Consider the following 19025-nt stretch of genomic DNA (forward strand, 5'->3'; position numbering starts at 1 on the left):
AATGACGTCATATTCGTTTTTATGACATCATTAAGAGGACGAGGATCTTCGCTCATTTGAGCTTGTTACTCTGATATAATCTAACACACAGATTTCTTTCCATCGATCAGAAATCGTGTTGGTTTGAATCCCCGAGCTGACAATAAACTATCATCTCAGTGTTTTGCAGAGAGAATGATTATTCATCAATACGTGTGCTGTCCCTCGGATGGACGTTAAACGGTCGTTGCCTCTGCCGGCATTCGTTGGAGGACGTTAAAGATCTCATGGTGGTGTCCTTTTGCGAAGAGTGGGCGAGCCATCGCCGGCACCATGAGCAAATTTTAAATCGACCGACGCCGGAAACAAACTCGGTCACATGTTCACGGCCATCTTGGATTAAGAAGGGCAACCCGCCGCGTTCCCTGCTTAACTTGTCTTACATTGGAGATATTATCTGCTGCTTGTCCGGGTCTATATGAGGATCACGGCGGGTGTCCGGAGCCGAATCACACAGGTTTATATCAATCACTCGTTTGGAGGATCGACGCTCCGTGCAGACGTTTTCTTTCATTGAACGGATTTCTTTTTCTACTTTTCATATCTATCTATAATTCCAGCAATGTCTGTCTGTCTGTCTGTCTGTCTATCTGTGACCGCTGTTTCTTGACAACCACTGGTCCGATCTAATTGAAACTTGCCAGGTATATTGCTGGGGCCCTGTGGATGTGCCTTTTCAAGGTTTAATATTAATCGGACAAGTGGTTCCCAAGTTATGGCCATTTATTTACCAAACCAATGACAGGACACGGTGCTATGACATCACAATTGACGTCACAATTTTTTTTCCCACGTACGGGCACGTACTCGTGTAACTAATTTATTAATAATGTTGTGTTGTTGTCTATATTTATAGTTGGCTTCACGTCATTTCCAAAGACGAAAGGATATTAAAACAACAACAACAACAACTGCCTGCTGTTGAAATTCCGGAAGTTCTTTGGTTTCCTGGTTCTGTGAGGTGTTATTTTTTTTTTAATCAACGATCGGTAACTTCAGGGCCCGTTTCTTGTGAACCTCTTCATTTCCACACACGCGACGCCATTTCATGGCGAACACGTCTCGTCCACTTGTTTAACGAACGCCGAGGATGGAGAAGCACGGAATTCTATCACAACGAGCTGGGCTGCTGCTCGTGCTGCTCACCTTGATCTGCTCTACAGACCTTGCCTTGCCTGCATCTGTTCGGAGTTCTAGCTCTACAGGTACAGTCCATTGTGTGCAGGTGAACTTCACAGGCCTGGCCTGGCCTGGCCTGGCCTCGCCTGCGCCGATTTCTCGCTTTCCAGGTTTTATTTTCGGGACCACAATGTGTGCGGCTCAGTGTTGATGTTGGCACGTGACCGGTTTGATCCGGTTTCAGGTTGACGATCCGCGGAGCCGTTCTCTTATCGTTATCGTCAAAACCCGCATTGAACGGAATGTACGAACCGCTGTATTTAAAATAAAAATATAAAAACTCCACATTTCGTTTCCATTACAGTCGCAAGGATTCGGATTCGGATTCGTAATAACACACGTACACACACGCGTACACGTACGTACACACACGCACGTACACACACGTACATGTACGTACACACACACACACACACACACACACACACACACACACACACACACACATCGATCTCCATCCAGTATGTAAAGTACCGTTGGAGCCCATTATCTGAGTGACGTCATGAGGTTTAACCATCCGAATACCGGAAATGAACACACCCGTTCAGTGCGCAGCTGTGATAGACACGTGCGTTTAATTTCTGTGCGTCAAAAATGTCCGCAGACAAACGTTTATACGTTTAATCAAATTGATTCATTGATAATAAGACAAGCCCGTAGGCGGACATGGGTAGTCGCCTACCCAATATAACCTGACGCGATGGACCCGTTCGATGGGGAATGACCTGAGGATTAAGCACAAAAAAATTCATTATTCTAGCTTCAAGGGTTAATGCTGCAGATTGTTTTTTCGTTAAAATACCCCACATTTAGAGGTTTTTCGGCCGTTGCTAGGCAACGGAAGGGTCCATAGCAACGGTTCTTTCTCACACATAACTAGGACATACCATGAACCTACCATACCAGTTTCATGTATATCTGACTCATAGTCTCTGAGATATAACGAACTTCGTTTTTTTATTGTTTTCGACCAGGGTTCATTCAAAGTCTATCTTCTCCGACAGTTTTCATAGGATTTGGCTGGAAATTTTTGACAATATGGCTGAATGCACTGCCCACAGTCCCTCGTGGCCCGATTTTTGATTTTCGAAAAAATAATTTTTTTATGATTTTTCAAAAATTTCAGTCCCGTTACTTGGCAACGGTGGTCTCCATAGCAACAGTTCTCATTTGCTTGGTCATGGTATGAACCTACCCACCAAGTTTCATCGAAATCGCCATTGTATTAACGTAGCACTGGACCAGACAGACAGACAGACAGACGGAAAAAGTGATAAGGGTAGATCAAAAAAAAAAATTTTTTTTCGACTTTATCGACTACCCAAAAAAGCCCAACAAGGTACGACATCAAGACATCCGGAATCTAGCTTGTGCCATTTTTATTTATTACATGTCTGAAGATAACAATGGTTCACGAGTGGTATTTGTCAATGTCGATTGTTTCAGAAGTCAAGGATGAGACAATGTGATTATTTTTGACCAAGTTATAAAAATGATCAACATGATGTGGTACGAGTGACAGGTTATTAGCTGCAAAATGTCGAAAACCCGGTTTCGTTCAACAACTTTCAAAATTTGACCTTTGCATAACCTTTAAAGGTCACAAAACAATGTTGTGGACATTAAATAAGGGAACAGGATACGTGCTATAGCTTATTGGAGTTAGTTCGTTGAAGAAGGTCGAAAACCCGGTTCGATTCCCACAACTTTGAAAATTTGACCTATGTGAACTTTAAAGGTCAAGGGTTATGACCTTTGGTGCAAAACTTCCTCTGGAACATCCCAAGAACAATATAACGTCATATAGGCTATATGGCATTTCGCACTACTCGGATTATCCATACTTTGATGAAATCAGCGTAAAAACAAACTTGAAGGGGGTGCCACGGGCAAGGTGTTCGAGATAGAGCAAAATGGTTTCAAGACTTTAGGTGGGGAATGACCTCAAGATTATGCATAAAAATATTGTCATCCTAACTCTCAAAGTTTGGGTGGTCGTATGATTTTTTTTATGTCAAAATTCGCAATTTTCTAAGTTCGTGACCTTGTGACCTTGACCTTGGGACGAAAATGAAAAATCTAGCTCCGTGGGGCTATGCAGGTGCCATTGGGCTAACCAAATACCGAAACCCCTGTCAGATTCGACAAACCTCCTCTGAGAAGATGCAAATTGAAATCAGCTACCCCTAAAAACACATTTTTTGGGGGGGCGTGGCTCCACCCATAATAGGCGCACCACACCCATTCTCAGGAAAACACAACTAGATCATGATATAAACCTCCCACCAAAATTTTATCAGGATCGGATCAAAACCCACTGAGCTATGCTCGGGACAGACAGACAGACAGACATACAGACAGACAGACGCACAACAATAACGAATATAGTGGTCACTTATTTTTTTCGTGAATATTTTTTATCGTGAACCAATTATGTAGGCAGGGCCGGATTTACCATGTGGGGGGCCGTGAGCACAATGATTGTGGGGGGGCCCCCAAAGTTGGACATTAATCAACAACTTAAATTATAACTGCTTTTTTAATCAACAACTGAACTTGTATCTATAGATTTGGCAGATCCTGATCAGGAATGATTTGGCATATATGTTCACAAATTACAATAAAATATGACAAGATGGACGGATTGTTATTGACATGGCTGGTGATTTATCTATGAGCTGATGAATTATCTTTGAGCTCATACTAAAATCAAATCACAAAAATGCTGTTGCAACAAAAGTAAGAGATAGAGATGGACTAATATAAGAAAATAACAAACGACACACTGTCATTAATCATACTACGAACTTCGACTAAAAACCTTCTGGGCAAGAGAAATCCGAGATGGTGATTAATAGCCGACTTCCAGCGACCACAAATATACGGCAGTCATCCACATCAATGAACATACACACGGTGCGTTAATGGACAAGCTTCCTGCGCGACTTCACGGCAGCGAACTCGGATATGATACTGTCAATCTGCATGGAATTGAGCACATCGGATTCGGTTGAAATTATGGTCAGATTGACCAGTCTCTGCTGCCCCATTGTGGAGCGAAGATGGTTCTTGATAAGCTTGAGTTTCGAAAACGAGCGCTCCCCGGAGCAGTTAGACACCATCAGTGAGAGGTAAATCCGAAGCAGCACTTCCACGTTTGGGAAAGTATCGGTGAGTTTTCGCTCGATGAGAAAACTGTACATCTCGAGTTCAGTACGGCCCGAGTCTGGCTCTGACTCCTTCATCATGGCTTGGAACTTAATCATTTCGTCTGTGAGGTCAGGTGATGGATCTTCCCGATACAGCTCGACGAGCTTCGAGCATGACTCTCGAATCTGTTCCACTTCGAGTTGAACAAGAGCACGCAGGAATCCAAATCTGTCGCTCATCTCACTGTCAGCGTTTGTACGCTTTTCCAACTGCGACAGCAGTACATCGATGTCGATCACTGCAACGTATCCACCGATGCGAAAGGACTCCTGGGCGTCTAGTTCTCCTTATGGAATGTGTCCGTAGTCCAAGGGAGCGAGGCGGACATTACGCTTTCGTCTACGCGACCCGCGAGCGAATTCCTCCATACCTGAGCACTCCACTCCGTCAACAACGAATGTATCAAACTGATCGCATAATGACTGCACGAAGCTCGCCAGTGACTTGAGGAGCTGCATGGCTGTGTTGAGATCCGTAGCTTGCGACTGAAGGGTTTTACTCGTGCGATAAAATCTACCAAGGACAGTAGACCAGAAACCAGCATAGAACCCTATCTCGAGCGTGCACATCGTTTGGTGAAGTGTCTCAGCGGTGTTTCTTGTTTCACTATTCAGTTGTTCATCGTTTGCGATTTCATCGAGGACATCCATGATTTCGCTGTAACCGTCTACAAGAGCTTGGGTTGCATCAGAATGAGCCGACCAGCGAGTGTCGCTGAGGCGCTTTGGTACTTTCAGACCTTTGGCTTTCAGGGTGTCAAATAATCTGGCGTAGCGCGACGTGGAAGCTGTAAAAAATACATACACTTGTTCCACAAATTCAAAGAATGCTGCTGCAGGTCTACAGCATCCCACGGCCGACTGACCAACTCAGTTCAGTGAGTGCATCACGCATGGCACAAATATTGCGAGAGGGTTCTCCCGTTAGATCATTCCCTGCATCCCGTTGTATCGGCCACTCATATTAGATGCGTTATCGTAAGATTGTCCTCGGCAGTTAGCGATGTCCAATCCAGTGGCTTTCAAAATATCCAGTAATGCCGTCGCTTGCTGGAGTCCAGTATGTCCTGTGTTGCTCAGAAAGGTCATGAAACGCTCCACGAGAGCCTCGTTCTCGATGTATCGTGGAATAACTGTGAGCTGGTCGATGTGGCTTATGTCAGGAGTAGAATCGACTGACAGAGAAGTATTTTTCCTCTTTCACACGAGCGACGGTGTTATCCAGAACAGATTTTCCGATGACTGAGATTAACTCTTCACATGTCGTAGATGATAAGTAGTTGGTGTGGCCACTACCTTGGTTGGCATATTTCTGAATGTGCTGCGCCAAAAATGGATCGTATTCCGCAAGTAATTCCATTTAACCAAGGTAGTTACCGTTCGTCCGTGACCCAACAATTTCATCCGATCCATGGAACGTTAGACCACGCTCAGCGAGAAACGATATCCCGCTCACACTTCGTTTCAGCACCTCCTTCCAATGGGACGCAATCTCACTCACCTGTTTGACGAGTTCAGTGTCCACACGACCTGCGGATGTTGCTCTGTCTGACAAGCGGATGATATTCGCACAATACACATGCGAACGCTCATGCACCTCGATAGAGCGACTGGCATGCTTCCAGTAGTTGAATCCTTCCCCGCCCAGGGCAGTAGCGCCTCCAAAGAGCTTGCAAGCGATGCAGTACAGTTTTCCGTTTGATGTGGAGAAGCAAAGCCAGGACCTTTTCACGGACTCTCCGTTTTGTAGTCTACGGTAAAAAGGATTCTTGGAGCAGCAGCATTCCTACCTTCAACAAACTGTATGGATGAATCAAAGGGACCAGTCGAATTCTGCAGGGGCTCCAAATCTCGTGATGCCGCAGTAGTCGATCACTTCTGACGACGGTCGCTCAGGAGGCCAACATCCAATGTCATTGGCAAAGCCAGGTCCACGATCAGTCAGTATATCTCGCGCTTCTTCATCTGATGCACGTTCTTCATCGGTGGAACCTTCCGAGATGTTGGGCGAATCTTGACGCTGGGGTTGCGTTGCCAAATCCGCTTGTTCTGTCTCTGTTGGTGTTCCAGCCTCTGTCATGGACGAATCGCCTGTTTGTGCAGGAGTGAAAAACTCTAAGATTTTCCGGGTCTTGTCGATGACGGCCTTGTGTCTTTCATCTTTTTTTCCTTGGAACGTTTCCGCCTTTGAGCACTACTGTCATATTTCCGTGGAGCCCTGGATTTGTGCCTGTCGTCACCGAAGCCGCTCATTGTGGTTTCTGCAGCTGATCGGTACCGAGTAACTGAGATATCGACAGAGTGCACGTGGGACGTACCAGAATCATAAACAAGTATGTTTCACACACCTGGAACATAGAAAGTCACACCGTGTTACTGTGCTGTGCGCGCCAGTAAGCAGGGTACTGACAGCGTTCCCTGCCAGCCGCAGTTTCAGTGTGTACAATACTACCCCTGCCGGCCATGTGCTGTGCTGGCCTGGCCTAGTTTTACCTCATCGACTTTCACCTTTTCACCTCTCTTCTGGCTGGACCTCTGTATTCCATCTGTGATTGCTGGGCTCTGGCGGGCAGTGCCATAGTTAACTGGCCACACTCAACAATCCGAAGCATCGATGATCGATCCGAATGTGGGCCCCCAATGCCAGAGGCTTGCCCCAGGAATTTTTGACCACGTTGGATCTCTTCTGTGGACCGTGGAAGAAACGGATTGAAAAGGACCCTCACAATGACGGACTATTTTGAAAAGATATCCTTACAAAGAGTTTACAATCTTCATTCACCAACAATAAAACTTTAGAAGCACATTTTCAAGGGATTTTCAAAATGTCATCAAAATTGTGGGGGGGCCCTAAATGTGGGGGGCCCCGGGGCCATGGCCCCACCCAGCCACCCCTAAATCCGGTACTACATGAAGGGTTTTTTTGTTGGTTTTTTTTCACAGTGGAATTCTAATTTTAATGACGTCAAGGGGGCACGTCGCACGAACTTGTACGACACAAAATAAATTAAATGCAGTAACTGGGACGTTTGTACCAACAAGTGCACAGTACTATCAACTTTGTGTGGTATTGGGAGTTTCATGAATATTAATGAATCCATGATGACCGGAACTGACGGAGCGGGACCGGGAATGACGTCAGAGACCTGTAGAGTCAGGACAGCAGGAACTCTCTGCCAATGGCAACTACCCAAAAAAGGCTTACTGACTTCCTCCACTCTGGTAACCAACGTAAGGCTCTCAAAGGAATCCTTTCATCTCCTCTCCCTGTCAAGTCTGGAATGCCCCAAGGCAGTGTTCTGGGCCCAGTTCTTCCTCGATGAGCTCTCTGACTCTGGAAACTCTTTATTTATTTACTGATAACTCCACCCTCTGCCATGACATCCCTCATTGCTCTCCCCTCCGGGCTGGCGCTCCTCCTTCACATCTTTCTCACACCTTGCTCAGCTTGACTCTGTGGAAAGCGATGCCTTCACGATCATTGGAATCTACCGCGTTGAGCCCGAGTCCATGGGTCTATCACTTTGCCATTGCAGACAGGTTGGTGGTCTCTCTGTCTTATCCTGCCTCCTTTCTGGTCTTGTACACTCTGCTCTTTCCATGCTTTGCTCTCCCTCCTCCCCAGGTTTCTGCATGTCCACTATCAACCCTCTTCAGGTGACACTTCCAAATCCAGGATCACTGCTCATCTCCACTTATTGTCCTGGGCTCAGTAGCGATCCTGAAGAGAGCCCTCGGCACAAAACTTTGAGAACAGAAAACTTCACAGCTTGGTCCATGAATCGTGACACCTTACTGAAATATAGGTGGATCCTTTGAGCAGACCCTGGGAGGACTCCATTCCACATTCTGAAACTGCAATGACACAAACACACGCACACACACACACACACACACACACACACACACACACACACACACACACACACACACACACACACACACACCTGGTAGGTCTCGGTTTCACCTCCTGAAACCCACCCACATGTGGAGATAGCAGGCAACATCAACAGCAACTTGTACATACACACACACACACACACGTGTATTTTTTTCCCCGAAACGTACAACCAATCAGCTTGGAGAGCGCTCGCCACATGGCTTAAGCATTCAAACAAGCACTCCAACGAAACGGTCGATATGAAACGGCTCCCGTAGCACGCAGTTGGCTATCACCGACCCGTCATTAAACATACACCTCCCAGAGATGCCTGAAATGTCACGTATGTCCGAATTGGACAAATGAACACTTTTCTCGGAGTAGAACTGCTTGCAAGTTTGATTCTGGAACTGAAATGTTGTAATTATTTTTAGTTCAAGAGATACTCGTGGGGATCGCATATACGGAGATGAAATAAAACGACGAACGCCGACGTCTCCGGGCATTTATAATCATTGCAACGGACCCAGCGATTCGTAGCTCTAATGAACACCTTGTTCCAAGTTGCCACCTGTTCCAAGTCAAAGTAAGGTTGAGCAGGTCAAAAAACATGGCGGCTTCAGACCCCATTCGGAGCAAGGTGGCCGAGGATTTCCTGATGAGGGATATAATTAAATAAGTCCGTTAATTATTACCTTCATAAGTCCATTAAGGGGTGTGTTAATTAACCCAAACATCCAATTTTCACTCCTGCACTTCCTTGGAGTTTTCTTGGTTTGCATGTAAAGTTTTATAGTTTTGGAGTTATGGAGGACACACACACACACACACACACACACACACACACACACACACACACACACACACACACACACACACACACACACACACACACACACACACACACACACACACACACACACACACACACACACACACACCCTTTTATTTGTGTAGCTATGTATGAGTTTTTTTTACGTTTTCTTTGAAAGAAACTGAAATGTTTCTCTGTCCCTGCCCACAGTCAGTGAGATGGAAAATCCCTCGCACTCAGAGAGTGTTCAGAAAACAGCCGTGCAGGATGGTGAAGGTGTAACGGCCGTGCAGGATGGTGAAGGTGTAACGGCCGTGCAGGGTGGTGAAGGTGTAACGGCCGTGCAGGGTGGTGAAGGTGTAACGGCCGCGCAGGATGGTGAAGGTGTAACGGCCGTGCAGGATGGTGAAGGTGTAACGGCCGTGCAGGGTGGTGAAGGTGTCACGGCCGTGCAGGGTGGTGAAGGTGTAACGGCCGTGCAGGGTGGTGAAGGTGTAACGGCCATGCAGGGTGGTGAAGGTGGAACGGCCGTGCAGGGTGGTGAAGGTGGAACGGCCGTGCGGGGTGGTGAAGGTGGAACGGCCGTGCGGGGTGGTGAAGGTGGAACGGCCGTGCGGGGTGGTGAAGGTGGAACGGCCGTGCGGGGTGGTGAAGGTGGAACGGCCGTGCGGGGTGGTGAAGGTGGAACGGCCTTGCAGGGTGGTGAAGGTGGAACGGCCGTGCAGGGTGGTGAAGGTGGAGCGGCCGGGAAAACTGGTGCGGACACGAATCTGGCTGCGGAGCCTGGAAATCTGCCAGATCTGAATGCCAAACCAAAAATGAATGCCAAGCAGGAAAATTTTCCACTTGAGTACATCGGGGGGAGTAGTCACTTTTTGGTGGTGCTTCTTGTCTCAGCTACTCTTGTTTTTACCATCTACGTTGGATACCACAGGCGGAGAAAGGTCAGCATTGCAGCTTTATTTTACTTTTTAATGTGTGTTGTGGAAAGATTACGCATTGCTAAAATATATCTAATTTAACCGTGTTGAGTATAATTGAGTATTATTCAGTCACAGTTTCACTTCTCCTTCGATTGTGAGTGCTGCTGAGATCCGTATTTATTGTTCCAGAGGTGACCTTTTTATTTATTTATTTATTTTTGTATACCTTGTCGAGGCTCGTATGAGAGCTAAATCCAGAGAGCTAAATCTGGATAACTCCAAGAGGGCAGCCTCTCCCGAGAAACCATGGACGGTCTGCAGCCATTAACTTGGGCAGGATCCTTGCACCAGAAGTCGCTTTATAGATTAGGAACCTTGCCGGCGACGATGCAGCGGTTAATTGTTTCACTTGCCCCGTACCGCTTTACGCGGGCCAGCATTACAGCTAGTCTCAGACCAAATGCCCACTGGGAACGCCATCTCAGACCAACCACAAACAGGATAAATCATCAACACTTTCAGGAATTTATTACAGGCATGGGCAATGAATTGAAAGAATGGAAAATGATAGAACGATGGTGGGGGAAATTCAAATACACAAATGGCAGGAAAAATGAAATGCACAAATGACACGTATAAACATTCTCCCTTCCCCTTACGTGAACATACCCACCCCAGAGCACTTATGGACCATTACTTTGTGCAGAATATACAACTGGATCCACCTGCGATCGCTCCGCCTGGAGCGATACTCTGGCTTGGTGCATGAAGTCTGACCCCATGCTCACAACCCTGATAAATTTATTCAGATATATATATATATATATATATATATATATATATATATATATATATATATATATATATATATATATATATATATATATATTGTTTGTCTTCCGGCTGCTCCCGTTAGGGGTCGCCACAGCGGATCATCCATTATGATCCGCACACTGATTTGGCACAGGTTTTACGCCGGATGCCCTTCCTGACGCAACCCTGGTCGCCTCTTACGACACAGGTATAAGGATTGGGTTTCGCCATGATTCCAGGCTGCCCTACACCCTCTCATAGCACGGCCCAGCACAGAGCCCCCATCCTCAAGCGATCCTCCAACCCAAGCCTCCGAGTTGCCGGATTACAGGTGCACGCCACTACGCCCGGTTAGATATATACACATACATACATACATACATAGTCATGCGCCACTTAACGAAGGGGTTACGTTCTGAGAAACGTGTCGTAAACTGACGTCGTGGTTGTGCAAACATCATATTTATTTATTTTTTTCCCTTTTCGTTTTCAAACATCGTACTTGCACAAACCTCGACACCGAGGCTATATAGTGTAGCCTATTGCTCCTCGGATACAAAGCTGTACAGCATGTTACTGAACTGAATACTGTCGGCAATTGTAACACATCCAAGAGAGATGGAAGACACGTTAGTTTTACCTTTGTGCTGTTCATGACGGCCATCGGTGTTGTTAGCAGCAGCTTACAATCTCCTCTCGCATCGATTATAGAAAGGTGAATAAATAGCGTTTGGATTTTATAAATACGTAATCATTGCATCGATGTTATAATTTATAAATGAAGAAACGAGCACCTGTCAATTGTGATATATATTTTCGGAACAGTGCGATTGTTTTAACAACATAAAAAGCTTCACCAAAAATAAATTTGTGTTTTAATTTTCACTGTAACAACAACGATTTATTCACGGTATTCTTCAATTCAAACGTAATTTACTTGCTCGAAGGTAAACGTGGAAACATTTCTCAGTTTGAAAGCCGATTTCCATTATAATGGAGCTGGCAGATCCGTCGTATATGTGATCACCGTCGTAAATGCGATTATGGGACCACCGTCGTATATGCGATCCGTCGTTGCCCAATACGTCGTTATTGTGTGTGTGTGTGTGTGTGTGTGTGTGTGTGTGTGTGTGTGTGTGTGTGTGTGTGTGTGTGTGTGTGTGTGTGTGTGTGGGTGTGTGTGTGTGTGTGTGTGTGTGTTTATATAGAGCCTGGTGTTGGCGCAGTGGTTAGGGCAGCGGCTTGGGATCCAAGAGGTCCTGAGTTCAAGCTCCGTTGGGCCACTGAATTAATACACCAGGGGGTTGACTCAGCCTGTCATCCTTCCGAGGTCGGCGAAATGAGTACCAGGATTGCGTCAGGAAGGGCATCCGGCGTAAAACATGCGCCAAATCACTATGCGGATCATACGGATGATCTGCTGTGGCAACCCCTAACGGGAGCAGCCGAAAGAAGAAGAATATATATATATATATATATATATATATATATATATATATATATATATATATATATATATATATATATATATATATATATATATATATATATACACATGTACAGTCAACCCCCGCTTTATCACGGTTCACCTATCGCTTCCCCGGTTCATCGTGGGTTTTCCCTTGGAACGTAACTAATTTTTTCTGTGGATTCCCCGGTACATCGCAGTAATAATATATAAATTATTTAAGCAATAAATTACAACGCGTGGCGCTCGAAAAAAAAATGCCATCATGCCAAAAAATGCCAATGCTCTGAACAATACTTGTATCTTCATAATAAAACAAACAAAAAAAAAATTGTTTGTTTGTCGACACAACGCACGAGACAGACATAGAGCGCTATTCGTTTCTCCTTGGTGCTGATTGGCTGCTGCCCACGAGGCGCACTCTCACTGTCTTGAGTTTCGCTTGTGAACGACACAAATATTTTCTACGTTTTTTTTTCTCCACGCCCGACGATGCCGCCCAAACGCCCTGCACCTTCTAAGGCTTTTGGCAAGGAACCGAAGCGCCAGAGGAAGGTCCTGATGCTCCAGGTGAAGGTTGAGGTGCTCGATATGCTTCGGGAAGGAAAAAGGTTTGCCGCGGTTGGACGCCATTACAGTTTGAATGAATCGACCATACTCTACATCAAGAAGGATGAAGCCAACATCAGGAGTACCGTAGCAGTCAACTACTGCCAAAGCACAAAAAGGGTGGTAACTGCATGCAACAAGAACACAGAGAGGATGGAATCGGCACTGGCCCTTTGGATCACCGATTGCAGGGAGAAAAACATCCTATTGGACACCAACACCATCAGGGAGAAGGCCAGAAAACTTTATCGGCAATTCGCTGGAGTAGCAGGTACTGAAGGAGACGAGGATGATCCCGATGACCCCCAACCAGGACCATTGACAGCAGCAGACCCATTGAATTTAAAGCCAGCAAGGGCTGGTTTGACCGATTTCAAAAAAGATTCAAACTGAAGAGCGTATCGCTGCATGGAGAAGCCGCATCTGCAGACAAAGAAGCCACCGAGAAGTACCCGGAGACATTGAAGGTGATCATCGAGGAGAAGGGGTACAGGGCAGAACAAGTTTTCAACATGAACGAGACTGGCTTGTTCTGAAAAAAAATGCCATCTAGAACGTTTATCATGATGGAGGAAGCCCGAGCCCCTGGATTCAAAGCTCAGAAGGACCGATTAACCCTGATAATGTGTGGCAATGCTGCTGGGTTCATGTTGAAGACAGGGCTAATTTACAAGTCTGCGAACCCGGGGGCCATGAAAAACAAAAATAAAAACCTGCTGCCAGTCCACTGGATGCACAACCCCAAGGCCTGGATAATGAAAATCCTTACGTCCGATTGGTTCCACCAGTGCTTCATCCCTCAAGCCAAAATGTACCTCAGCGACCTCGGAATGGAGTTTAGGGTGCTGCTGCTGATGGACAACGCTGGAGGCCACCCACTGGATTTATCCTACAAGGGAGTGCAGATCGAGTTCCTCCCGGCAAACACAACATCCCTCATCCAACCTATGGATCAAGGCGTCATCCGCGCCTTCAAGGCGCTTTACATTCGCAACGCCCTGCAGCACCTCGTGGAGCCCATGGATTCCGACGACAATTTTTCTCTGAGGGGCGTATTGGCGTGATTTCACGATAGCAACGTGTCTTCAAATAATTCAGAAGGCTCTACAATAAATGAAAAAAGAAACCTTAAACGCAGGTTGGAAGAAGCTGTGGCCAGAATGCGTCCACGAACACAAGGCCTTTTCTCCAGACGAAATTCACCATTCGGCAATCGATAAGGCGGTCAAGCTGGCGAAGATTCTAGGAGGAGAAGGATTCAACATGAGGCACGACGAAGTGAATGACCTCATCGAAGCCAACTCTGATCCATTAACGGACAAGGATTTGGCTGAGCTTACGAAGTCTGCAAGCGAGGAGGAGGAGGAACAATCTGATCCATCGCAGGAGCACGACGACGAAGGCCGTCGAATCACTTGAACGCTTAGCAACAATGGCGAAAACGGCCAAAGAATTGCAGGGGATAGCTGAAGCATGGGATTCCTCTATGGTTCGGGCGTTGCAATTCAAAAACGCTACTGATGGCGCAATGGAAACCTATAAAACTCTCCTCACCACCATGAAGAAACAATGCCAGCAACTGCCCATCACAATGTTTTTGCAACGTTACTGAGTTTACAGTTAGCATTTTATGCTTCAAATGTTTTCTTTGTGTTTAATTGAGATTAAAATGTGTTTTGTGGAGGCGTCCAATCATCGCGGATTTTCACTTACCGCGGGAGGGTTTGGAACGTAACCCCCGCGAGAAACGGGGGATTACTGTATATGATATATATATATATATATATATATATATATATATATATATATATATATATATATATATATATATATTACAGAGACATGACCAGTAAATAGACACCATGATTTTAAAATAATTTATTTATTGTACATTTGATCCGTTTTAATACATACACTAGTATTTGGTAGATTTGCCATTTGCAGATTTCAACACTTTTACTCTTTCATGTATGGAACTAACGAGTTCCAAAATTCTCTCTCGTGGGATTTCTGCCCAGGATTCACACACAAGGTTTAGCAATTCTGCCCATGATGTTGGTTTCCTGGACTTATTCCACACAGTTCGATCCAATATGGCCCAGAGGTGTTCAATGGGATTCATGTCAGGAGACTGACTTGGCCATGGAAGTCGCTTGATTCCATTTCTGTTCTGCCATTCTTTGGGCTTTTTTGCAGTGTGGCATGGAGCTCCATCTTCCACGAACTGTGTTGTTTTTGACCATCTGACCAGTGGAGAAGACAGGGAGACATCCATCCTCAAGGATAGAAATGTGTGTCATAGTGTTGATGTTGCCAACACGCTCTACAACCTCTGACTGACCAGTGCTCCAGATTGCTCCCCACACCATCACTGAAAAATCACAGTGTTTGACAGTTGGCTGCAATCGGTTCAAAGAGAACTCTTGATTGGGAAGTCTCCAGACCCATATGCGTCCACTCTCAGAAAATTGAGTAAATTGGAACTCATCTGAAAATATGAGAGTTTGCTAAAACTGCAAGGGTCTGGTGGTCATCTCATCAACCCACTTCTTTCTCCTTTGAATGTTGGCTGGTATCCAACAGTAGCCCAGTTGATGAAGGTACCGCACAGCAGTGCTTGAGCTAACTTGGACCTCCTCTGCAACATCTGCTGCCTTGCAACGGGGAGTTTTCTCAATGGACCGCTTGACAAATTGCAAGATAGCAGGATGTGACGCTGGTGCACTAGCCCATGGTGGAGAACAGCACACCATTGAACTGCAGACAAAGGCCTGGTATAGTGTGAGTAGCTCTGATTGAAGGTTTGGAGAAGTGTTTTGTGCAGCAAGTGGTTGAGAAAAATTGCAGAATGCACCAAATGGTCTTTTGGACCGACTGGGTGAAGGAACACAACGTGTAATGAATGACGTCCATCTTCTTCCTGTAGTCATGCCACAAAGGTGATCTGAGACTCCAAAAACGTTCTGTATTGGAACGTGGGGTTGGAGCACTTTTCACTGTGCTCAGAGCTGTCTCTCCCACCAGAAACTGAGGGTTTAAAAATCCCCGCATGCTCAAATGGCGTGAGTTTGAGCACTGAAAGAGTCATGACATTTGTGACCATTTCGTTACATCACATCCCAGTTCGTTGCAGAGGTGGACGAGCCACATCCACCATTGTCATGAGTGTACCTGGTTTCTAAACAAGCCCTTGGATGCTTTCCTTGCTTTATTTAATTGTATGATTGCAAAGTTTACTTCTCGTCTTTGTGAAGTTACGGGGTTTTTTTTTTTCCTTTTACCGTCTGTGCTTCTAATTTTGCTTTCCTGACTGCAGGTGATGAGCTGGTTCTGGGAACGCAAGCCGACGACTGGGAGCCGAAACAAATACCGACGCCTGGAAAGTCAAGACAACCGCTGGGATAAAGGGAGTGGCTTTTGAGCTGCTCCTTTCACCTCGTTTACCCCCTCTTTCCCCTGTATAACTGAAGTCCTGATTTATTGCATTGCTTGAGAACATTAACATTTGTCCTGGATGTACAATTCATTTGGTTATTATTTTACAGCTGGACAGTGGACACTGTCCATTCTTCCTCCACTCTGTTTCAAGAGGGTACCTCGTCGTCGATTTTTTTTTTTTTCTTCCCCCTTCCCTCCTCAACTATCATGATAAGCCTGGTGTTGGCTTTGTGGTTCAAGGTGGCTGGCTCAGGACCTTAGGGTCCTGAGTTTGAGCCCCTGTTTTCAACCGTTGAATTAACACCAGGTAGGGTTGACTCAGCCTGTCATCCTTCCGAGGTCGGCGAAATGAGTACCAGTGTACTGGTATCGGGGCACAGCATCAGTGGCATGGCTGCGGTCCCAGAAAATGACGCAACCAGTAGCCATCGGCTGCACACGATAGCTCGCTCGACTATCTTGATGCAGATGGTAATATTTGAAGGAAATCGACTGTTTTGAACACACTGTGCTGGTGACATGTTTCCGTCGGGATGTTATGAAATGTGAAGAAAAAAGTTTTCTGCTTGCATAATAAATTGATCATCACCTCCCAAACCGATTTTTGCTGACAAAATTGCTCTAATCTCGGACACACTATGCTCAGAACCTACTCAACCGGGTTGAAGCATTGGCACAGACTCATTCCAGTTTATTCAAGCAAGAGGGATGCCTAAAAGCGACTCGTGGAGAAGCTTTAAAAAGAGGAGCTGACTTTCAATATCTTGGGTCCTGGATCAACAGGAGTAACAGCTTTTGAAATAAGAAAAGCTAAGGCCTGGACAGCACTTGATAAGATGAATGTTACATGGAACTGGAATCTCGACAGAAACCTGAAGGTGAAATTTCTTCATGTAACAGCAGAGTGCTTCTTTTTGGTGCCGAGAGTTGGACACTTGAGTGTCGACCTGATGGCTGCTATACGAGGTTGTTGATGGCAGCACTGAATATATTGTTGCGGGCCAGGGGTCTGGTGAGAACGACCACGAGGTGGGGGAAATTACGTCAATTCTCACCAGACTCCCCGGAATTGTAAGCCGTCGCTCACGGATAATTCCGCGACGCAGCGGGTCGCTTAACCGACCGTGGACGCCAATACCTCAACCGCGTGGCATAGGGTCCTCCTGTCTAGAATCAAGTTACCTAATTAACCACGCGGTTTCGACTACTGAGGGAACCACGCCCTTGGTACGCCTTGCCCGAACCGGATCACTCTACCAACTACCGACTACCTTTCCGGATCGGATGCAGTCGAGCAGCACTGCCAAGGACGTACCGGCTCGAAGGAACGGATTATAGGGAATAAAGACCCAGCTAAACTCAGATTCGAACTATGCTGAACCAATGGAGGAAAAGACAAAGATGAGCTGGGAACATTTCTACAATTATTTATTTACAATAAGTGGGGGAAAGCATGTGGCACAATAAAAAGGTTTACTCGGTATGTAATGCAGGGGAAAGATGAGAGAGGTGTGGTGCAGCAATTTTACAAGCAACTTACAAAAGCCGACACGGTGCAGACGTGAGATTAATAAAAGCAACAATTACAACAATGAAGATCTTATGCAGGCTTATCTAATGGACAGGCGCCAACACACTCAGACAAAATAAACCCAATGAAAGGCAAAGGATTTTTGCAGCCAGGGAGGGAGGGAGTTGAGGTCACAGGTTTTGGTACCTAAGCGTTTCGGGGGAAGGGATGCTCTGTGATGCGGCACCCAACAAAAGTTGTGTAGTTTGGACCACAGCCGCACGTGTGGTAATCGTGACTGCAGCAGGAGCTTGAGTGGAGGAGAGCGGAGTCCAAAATGGCGAGAGTTGAGCAGTAGCAGGACCAGACAAGAGGTTTGGTCGAGGTCGTGTGGGTGAGGACCAGTACAGTAGGCGGGCCGTCAAGGCGAGACGAAGGCAGAACCAGGCAGCAGGAACACTTTCACAACAACTCTCTTCAACCTCTCCAACTTGCAATTCTCTTCAACGACCAAACAACTCGTAATTCTAACTCGACCTCTCCAATGACCTGCAAAACCAACTCGACGACAACTACAACAACTCGCAATTCTCTTCAACCTCCCCAACTTCTTCACAATTCCAACGACAACGACCACTTCCATCTCGGAGGTCCATGCTTTATACAGCCTGGAGCTCGGGGAGGAGCCATGGTGAAGCCGACGTCATTCTCTGATCTGAGCATCCCGATTGGACCGGGCCTTCACGTGGTCCGCCTTTCTGGGTGCGGTTTCGGCCAGACACTGGTGAGACCCGCCCACGCCACTCGTCTGTGTTTTGGAAGGTGGATGCCGATGCGGCTTCCATAGCAAACGTCGGGATTTTGCCTCTGAAAACGAGTCGCTGGATAGACACTGGTACGCTGTGGCCAGCGAAACTAGGGTAGCAAGCGAGATGAATTTACCTCAGAAAAAGGAGGGAATAAAATAAAAGGGGAAAAAAAAATTATTTATTAATCCTAACTATAGCCCATCGCAATGCACTCCCTCATCTTCCCACTAGACAAAAGGAAGGGGTCTAACTACACGTACACTAATGGCATAACTTAGGACAACTATCTGTTGTATGCATGCGGTTCCGAGAACCACAACAAATATGCTTGAGA

At 46.1% G+C, this 19025-nt stretch overlaps 1 protein-coding gene across 1 annotated transcript; it reads left to right on the forward strand.

The window, feature by feature from the left end:
- The first annotated feature begins 945 nt into the window (after positions 1-945).
- LOC147016366 (uncharacterized) lies at positions 946-16973 on the forward strand. Its single transcript, XM_085844985.1, has 3 exons — positions 946-1244; positions 9332-10065; positions 16251-16973. The coding sequence occupies exons 1-3, from the start codon at positions 1130-1132 to the stop codon at positions 16353-16355; spliced, it is 954 nt and encodes a 317-aa protein (XP_085701111.1). The 5' UTR covers positions 946-1129; the 3' UTR covers positions 16356-16973.
- The last annotated feature ends 2052 nt before the right edge of the window (positions 16974-19025 follow it).

The sequence above is a fragment of the Eptatretus burgeri genome, chromosome 11, assembly GCF_056783735.1.
Source record: "Eptatretus burgeri isolate ZD-2024b chromosome 11, Ebu_testis_v1, whole genome shotgun sequence".
NCBI lineage: Eukaryota > Metazoa > Chordata > Myxini > Myxiniformes > Myxinidae > Eptatretus > Eptatretus burgeri.

Coding starts and splice junctions, on each gene's coding strand:
- LOC147016366 (XM_085844985.1), top strand. CDS start 1,130: ATGGAGAAGCACGGAATTCTATCACAACGAGCTGGGCTGCTGCTCGTG. Junction 1,245..9,331: donor TCGGAGTTCTAGCTCTACAG/GTACAGTCCATT, acceptor CCCTGCCCACAG/TCAGTGAGATGGAAAATCCC. Junction 10,066..16,250: donor GATACCACAGGCGGAGAAAG/GTCAGCATTGCA, acceptor TCCTGACTGCAG/GTGATGAGCTGGTTCTGGGA.